The following is a 7,943-nucleotide window of genomic DNA, read 5'->3' as shown; positions in this document are numbered from 1 at the left end:
GGATCCCCTAGCGGAGCAAACGCCGGCGGCTTCCGACCCTTTTCAGTCTCCAGGGTCAGGCCCGCTCCCGGGTTGGTTGGATTGGTCAAGGGAACTCTTAAAGACAAAGGACGCTGATGGTTCCTTGGCGGGGAACAGAGGTCCCAGGACACCGAGAATCTGAGAGGGGCTCCGGTGGGAGGGGCAGGAGGAAGAAAGAGAGAGAGATAGGGAATACGAGGAGGAAGAGGAGGAGGAGCCAGGCAGAGAAAAAGTCAGACCCAGAGGGAGAGGCAAAAAAGGGGGGCGGGGGGGACGAGAGACAAGAACAAAGATAGAGACAATGAGACACGGTCAGAACTACAGGGTTCGAGAGAGCCAGACAACTAAACACACAGACCTAGCGACACACACACACACACACAGAGGAAGGAGGCTCACCTCGCCTCCCGCACCTTGGCTGGGCACAATCCTTATCTGGTCCAGGACCTCCCCACTCAGGCCAGGAAGGTGAGGGGAGAGTAGCCTAAGACCCCTTAGCGTTCAGGGCTGGTTGCTTAGGGTTCCAGGAGGGTGGCAGAAAAAAGGGGGCTGACTGGGGGACAGTCAGTTACTTAGTCCCAGGACCCGTGCAAAGTTAGCCCCAGGAGTCAGCTGCAAGGTCGGCGCAGCTAGTCCTCCTCACTACCTCTGGACTCAGGCTGGTGGCTCGCGTTCTGGAGGCTCGGGCTGTTAGGGCGGCCCCAACTCTCGGGTGCGATGGCTCTTGGATGCAGCGCCAAAACCTGCGGGAGGGAATTCCCTTGCAGAAAGGAGCTCTGGGCGCTCGGGCTGGCAGACTTTTGTAGAGCTATTCAGCATCCTGTTTGTCCCTGCTGCCCTTCGTCGGCCCTTGCCGGAGAAAGACGCCTGGAGAGGAGCGGAGACTAGTGACCGGTGGGGAGCAGAGAGAGGAATCCTTGCTGGACCCGGGGTGTGGTGGGGACCCAGCCAACAGTCAGTAACGCCACGTGACACTCCAACTCCCTCCCCCCCCCCCCCCCCCCAAGTATAAAGGCCCTCAGAGTTCTTCTTATCCACAGTGGCTACCAGTTACCGCCGGGACTCGGCCGACCTCCTCCTCTTCCTCCCTTCATCCGTCCTTCCTTCCCTCCCCGCCCCTCGTTTTCCCCACCCCCTCTACCCTCCCCATGGAGCCCTCAGCTCTTCCGCCTTAGAAAGGGGGAAGGGGGGGGAGAAGACCTTTCCACCCCCCCCCCTTCCAACAGCAAAGAAGACCAGCCCCCCTCCCCACAGGGGGAGGAGGTGGAAGAAAGTGACTAATCTCCTCACACCCCCTACACTTCCCACACACTTCTTCCCACTAGTTCTGGGTCTCCCTAACTTCTTGGAGAGAAGCTGGGCGCACGCGGTTGGGGAGAAGTGCAGCTCTTGGCCACCAGGGGACGCTTCATAGCTGGGGGACACCCCCACTCTCTGTGCTCACCCCCAACTGGTCCACCTCCCCCCCACCCCTCCTCTCCCCTCCCTTCCCCTCCCCGCGCGCAAAACACACACGCACCAAGACCCAGCGAGCCGGAGCCGGAACAGAGACAGCGGCGGCGGAGGAACGCTCGGAGCGCGGGTCCCAGAGCCGCCCGCCCAGGACTAGGCGGCGGCGGCGGCCACCACCATGACCCTAGGAGGCTGCTGCTGCGAGATCATGTCCTCCGAGAGCTCTCCGGCAGTGCTGTCTGAGGCCGAGGGGGACATCGACGTGGTGGGCGGCGGGGGTGGAGGAGGAGGCGACCCACTGCTCAGCACCGCCGCCACCCCCCGGGACGCATGCAAGTACGGGCCAGAGGAGGAGGAAGGGGATGAGGAGGAGGAAGAAGAGGAAGGTGAGTCCTCGGACGGTGAGCCTCGGCTCCTCCCGCCTCCCACCCCTCGGGGGGCCGGGCCCAAGGGGGGAGCAGAGCCCAGCCCAGGAGGGGAGCCCCCTGTGGCCCCCAGGGGCGCAGCTGCCGGCGGGGACAAGGCGCCGTCGGGGGCTGGCAAGAACCCGCTGGTCAAGCCGCCTTACTCGTACATCGCGCTCATCACCATGGCCATACTTCAGAGCCCCAAGAAGCGGCTGACGCTGAGCGAGATTTGCGAGTTCATCAGCGGCCGTTTCCCTTACTACCGGGAGAAGTTCCCCGCCTGGCAGAACAGCATTCGCCACAACCTATCGCTCAATGACTGCTTCGTCAAGATCCCCCGAGAGCCGGGCAACCCAGGCAAGGGCAACTACTGGACGCTGGACCCCGAGTCCGCAGACATGTTTGACAACGGCAGTTTTCTTCGGCGGAGAAAGCGCTTCAAGCGTCAGCCGCTGCCGCCCACGCACACCCACGCGCACCATCCGCACGCCCACCCGCACCCGGAGCTGCTGCTGCGGGGAGGGGACCCTGGCGCCTTCCTCCCCGGCTTCGCTGCCTACGGCGCCTACGGATACAGCTACGGGCTGCCACTGCCCGGGTATCACACGCACCACGCTGGCCCTCCGCAGCCTCCGCACCCACACCCGACTCCGCACCCTGGCCACCCTGCCGCCTTCTCCTTCGCCGCCGCAGCTGCCGCCCCGTGCCCACTGGCCGCACCCCCACCTGCACCTCCCCCGCCGCCGCCGCCTGTGCCATCTCAGGCGGCGCCAGCCACGGCCCCGGCCTCAGGCCCCCCGACGGCTGCCGCCTCGCTCTTCGCTGCGACTCCGGCCGGCCTGCCATCATTCCTGGGGGCCGAGTTGGGCTGCCGGAAGGCCTTCTATCCCGCGCAGCTGAGCCCCCCAGCTGCGGGCACGGCGGCCAGCCTGCCTGCGGCCGCGGCGGCCGCGGCTCTGCTACACAGCCTGAAGGCGGACAGTGGTGGAGGCGGCGGGGGTTCAGGGTCTGGGGCCGGGCCCGGGCCTGGGGGGCGGCCCTCATTCTCCATAGACCATATTATCGGGGGCTCAGCTCCCCCCGCGGGCCCGGGCCCCGGATCGGGCGGCGGAGGCAGCGCAGGGGGAACGATAGCTGGAAGAGGTTCACCTTCGTCGCCCTACGCTACTGCTCCGAGCGGGGGCCAAGCCCAGGTGCTGGCAGTGCTGCCCGCGCCCGCGTTGACGCCGGTGCCGGCCCACATACGCCTCTCGCACGCCGGGGACGCGCTGCTGCAGTCGGGCCCTAACTTCGCCAGCAAGATCCCAAGCCTGAGTGGCTGCCACTTCTGAACCGACTCTCGAAGGATTCCGCGCCGGGAGAAACTTTGGGGACCGAAGTTTCTAAAGACATTAGTGGCTCTTCGAGTCCCCTTCTCCTCCGGCCCGTTTCCTTACATACCCGGCCTCGCTCCACGGGGGCCGAAGGGAGGAAGACTTGGGGAGTGAGAGCTTCTTGGGAACAGCGTGCTGTCGATGCCCCCGTCACCCTCCTCGGCCTGTACCTCCCCGCGGGTTGGCCGCGTATTTATGAGCGTCCGCGTGGGTCTATGGCACAAGGAGAACAAGGACGGAGGACGGTGTCGGCCTGAGACGCGAGCCCAAGCGGGGCCTGGAGGCTAGGTCCGGGGCCACGGCTTGCAGCCAGGCGACCCTTTCTGCGACCACCGAGCTGGGGAGCAAAGGCAAAGATCCAGATTTTTCGTGCCAGCCGGAAAACCTTGTGGGGGTAGGGGTGGTGGGAGCGGGGAGGGAGAACGGGAAGAGGGTATTTTGGCTAATGAGCTTGTCCCCTTGGATCTGGCTTGCCCGCTTCCGATGGATGGGATCCCCGGATAATTGCCTGCTCTCTGCTTCCCAGTGGCCGATGCGGACGCGGCCTCCACCAGGCGGTGAGAATGCCACCCCCACTTCCCACTCCCTCTTCCCCAGATCTGAGGTAGGAGTTGTCCCCGGGTTGCCCTTTAAAGAAACGTAAGTCTGTGTTTTGTGTGCTTACCTCCTCCTCCCCGCCGCCCTCTACCACCCAGCCCAGGGAAGCGAGGTTCCACTTCTGTGGGGACTGCAGAGAATTTGTCGCTTTCAAGTCCCATAGGATTCCCCCCACCCCCACCCCGGCCCCTGCCCTCCTGCAACGTGAAGCAGTTTCTACGAGAACCAAGCTAAGGGCAAGGGTGGCAGTCACCCGGATAATTTAGGTATAAAATTTTTAAATCTCCCCCTCCCCTTGCTGAGGAAAGAGATTTAGGCTTTTCACCTTTCTCTCCTCCGACCAGTTCTGTGCCTCCCAGGCTGGGGGGCGGGGGAAGGGGGTGCATCTCAACCTTGAATACTCACAGTCAACCTCTCTTCCTCTTCCTCTCCTCTGCTAACTCTTTTTTCTGGTCACCCAACTCTGCCCTATTTATTTTCTCCAGAGGCAAAAGAATTTCGAGAAGTGAAGGGCACAGAGATCCCCCTTCTCCTCTGTTTGTGGGAGGCGGGGAGAGAGGCCTAGAGCCTTTGTTGGCCCCCAGCTTCCGCCCAGGACCTTCTGATGGAATCCCTCCCCGGACCCTGGAAGGTATTTGTAAATAGTTTAGAGCTGGTCTGACTGACCTCCTCCCTAGGGGATCTCTCCAGGGGCTCGGGCCTTGTTGCTCTTCTGCTTCGGTCTGGTCCACGAGAGGGGAGCCTGGGCAGAGGATAGACTGGGTGGATCTGTGACCCCCCCTTGGATGGTTTTAATGTAGAAGCAAGGGAACTTCTTCAACTTGCCCCATCCTTCAGCACGGCACTATTTCCCTTCCCTACTTTCCTGTCCCACTTCGCCCTTCGACTTCTGCTCCTGCCCATGCCCCAATTGGTGTCAAAGAATAAACGTTTGTGGATTTCACTGAAGCTTCGGCATCTGTCTCCCTCTGTCCCTGGGTCCTGGAAGGCTCAGTCTCGGCTTCGTCTGAGCTAGGGTAGAAGGAGGGAGGCCGGTCTGGCCCAGAAAACTGGGTTAAGGGGGCTGGGGGTGTTGGGAGTAAGGTGGAGTGGGAAGGAAGGATTTTTTTTTTAACTGTAGGGATTACTCAGCCCTCTGAATCAAACTCCAAATTGGACCAATGTGGCCCAGGAGCCCTGGCTGGGGCTGCCAGTCAGTCGTGGGGCCATTCAGGATTTGGGGAATGGCATAGACTTTGGACATTGGGAGTCAGTTTCCTCATTTGGAAATGACTGTATGACTTCTAAGGATCCTTCTCTCAGTTCTAAATCCTGTGATCTAGTGCGACTGGGTCAGTCCAATCTCTTCAACTCATGTGACCTTGGGCAAGTCCTTTTTCCTCTGGGTCTCAGTTTCCTCCTCTGAAAAAAGAGGGGGTTGGACTTCATGTTGACTCAGGCCCTGCTTTCCCATCTGTAATATTCTGGGTTCAATGTTTTAAGATCCTTTCCAGATCTCACTTTTATGTTCTATATTCTAAAATCTCTCTCAGCTCTGACTTATATGAGTTCACAAAACCCCATAGGCCTCAGTTTCTTCATCTGTAAAGCAGAAGTGTTGGTTAAGTTGACCCCTGAGCCCTCCTGGCTCTGACAAACATTCTCTATGCAGTGAGTTGACCCTTTCAGTCTTCTAGCTTTCATTTTCGATTTCACAGGCAGACCTTTCCATTTGTTCATTTAGGGAGCCAGGGTTGAAATTTGTTCCCTCAAGGCAGACACCTTTATCAAGGGCATGGATGGGAGAGCTGCTCATTTCCCTCTAGGCTGGTCAACAGAAAGGCTCCTGGAACTAAGTCATTAGTTTGAAAGGAATCACTTCACATGTGTGACCATGCAAACCCTACCTCAGAGATTAGCTCTCCCTCTGTGTCAACCCCAACTCCTGGTGTCTTAGGGGGGACTAAAGTGGGTAGAGAAGAACTGTCTTGGTTTGGGGTCCATGGAAGGGAGGGTAGCTTCTGATTACCACCTGTACCTTCTAGGTGGCCAAGGAGAAACGAGTGAGGCTCATTTAATTTGCGAGTAAGAAGGGTATCCAGAGATGGTGTACAGAGAGCTCCGTGGGCTGCTGTGCTGGGAGTTTAGACTGGAGTAATTTGGAGACAGCCCTCCCTAGTTCATCTTTGGAGTCATTGATGACACACAGACTTCCTTTAGAAGCGGGATCGCAGCTGCCTGAGCAATGGCTGCGGATGCCTTGACCGGGAAATCTGACCAGATTAAGCTGCCTGGCTGTTGGAGGCTTGAGACCCAGACCAAACTCCTGGTCCAGCCAGGCCAGGCCCCATGCTTCTGTCTTCTCTACACATCGCCACTACCTGGACAGAGCTAGGTTTGGGCCCTTGAGGCCAAGCTGACCAACAGAAAGACGTGGCCAGGACTGAGACTAGGGCTCCACAACTCTTTCTGGGGAAGGAGATGCAGGCACATCAGACAGTTTCATTGAGTTTCTTGGGGAACTGAGAGAGTGAATAGTACTTTTCCCTAAGGGGGAGTGGTGGTCTGTGATGGCTCTGTGGCTTCCTTCCCTCGATTAAGCTCTCTCAATCTGGCTCTGGCCTTCTTTGTTCCCTTTGGCCCCTTTCTGCATTTCATTTTCTCTCATTCCCTGAATCTCTCAATGTTTCAGTCTCCCCCATATGCCTGTTTTTGATTCTGTCTCTGTCTTTCTCTGTTCTTTCCCTCTAGAATTTTTGAATGGGAGTGGTGGTCCCCAGATCTTCCTGAAGGATAGAAGAGCCTTCCCCATTTCCTCCTCTCCTTCATGGCAGAGAGAGAGAGGGGGGGGGGCAGGCAGAGATACACAGAGAGATAGTAAACACAAAGAGACAGAGATACACATATAGAACCAGACTTACCTCTTCTTCTTTCATTTTTCTGCCTGAGCAGACTGGCTGGTAGGCACCCAGGTAGGAAATGATGGTGGGAGGAAGACTTGGAGTATGAAGGAAAGCTGGGCTTGAACTTCCATTCCAAATAATTCACTTTGCACTTTTCTGAACCCAGGAAAGGTAGATGATTATTAAGGAGGGAAGAGAGAGCATTGCTCTGGGTCCTTAGGGGACCAAGGGAGAAATTCAGGCTGGTCTGAGCCTTTCGTGAGTTTCAAAGCCTGTGGGAAAGTGAAATAGAGAAACATTGGAGAAACCTATGGGTACAGTTAGCATTGTAGAGCTATGTGTGCGAGTATGTGTATGGATGTGTGAGAATAGATGACTGTATGCATATATATAACTGTAGGTGTGCATGAGACACTGTGTATGTGCATTTGTATGTGTGATTGTAAGTGAGGGCAACAGTGAATATATGTGTTTAAATATATCTGTGCACCATGAAAGTGCACTTGCATGTGAGTACATGAGGCTCCGTGTATATGTGTGTTGAGAATGAAGAGAGAAAGAGCTGGAGCTCTTGGACAAGGTCAGTCCCCCATGTTCAGCTGCTGTCGCTGAGAGAGGAAGGAGAACCAGTTTCCTATATATCCTGGAGTTTGTTCGGACCTTTCTGTGCTGAGCAGTTGAGAGGAATCCCAGGAAGGATCAGAGCCCTTCTAGGGACAAAACATAGGACCCCATCTCTAGGCAGCTCTAGGCGTAGGAGGTTGGAGGACCCAGAGGATGAAAAAAGTAGACAAGCAAACCGTCACCTTAGGGTGAGTCACCTTTCCATGGGCCAGGAAGCTCAGGGGGAGGCCAGGGCCTAGGAATGAAGATAAGACTGAGGCAGAATGCTTTCATTCCTTTAAGTTCTCTTAAAAGCTCTGCAGAAGAAAGTTTGGCTATCCCTCTTCATCCCCCACCTTTCCAGGCAAGCAGAGTATGTGCAAACAGGAAGGTAAAGGGAGCTCCTCATCACTGTTCGTGACCTCCCAGAAACCACCCTTCGCTAATTCGGAATAGGTGGAAAAAATATTCTACTTCGAAGTGGGATAATGGGAGGAAATGAGGGGGTGGGTGGCTATGTTGGAGGTTGCTTCTGTGTAACAGGGCTTTTCACTCCTGGGAAGTGTGTGTGTGTGTGTGTGTGTGTGTGTGTGTGTGTGTGTGTGTGT

At 57.2% G+C, this 7,943-nt stretch overlaps 1 protein-coding gene across 1 annotated transcript; it reads left to right on the top strand.

Annotated features, from left to right (window-relative positions):
* The first annotated feature begins 1,651 nt into the window (after window positions 1-1,651).
* On the top strand, window positions 1,652-3,273 carry LOC138165207 (forkhead box protein D2-like). Its single transcript, XM_069093327.1, has one exon. The coding sequence runs from the start codon at window positions 1,652-1,654 to the stop codon at window positions 3,209-3,211; it is 1,560 nt and encodes a 519-aa protein (XP_068949428.1). The 3' UTR covers window positions 3,212-3,273.
* Window positions 3,274-7,943: the final 4,670 nt, after the last annotated feature.

The sequence above is a fragment of the Petaurus breviceps genome, unplaced genomic scaffold (genome assembly GCF_028583685.1).
Source record: "Petaurus breviceps papuanus isolate PSGF00001 unplaced genomic scaffold, PetGlider_PUasm1.0 208, whole genome shotgun sequence".
Taxonomy (NCBI): domain Eukaryota; kingdom Metazoa; phylum Chordata; class Mammalia; order Diprotodontia; family Petauridae; genus Petaurus; species Petaurus breviceps.
This window is presented reverse-complemented; position numbering and strand designations above follow the sequence as displayed.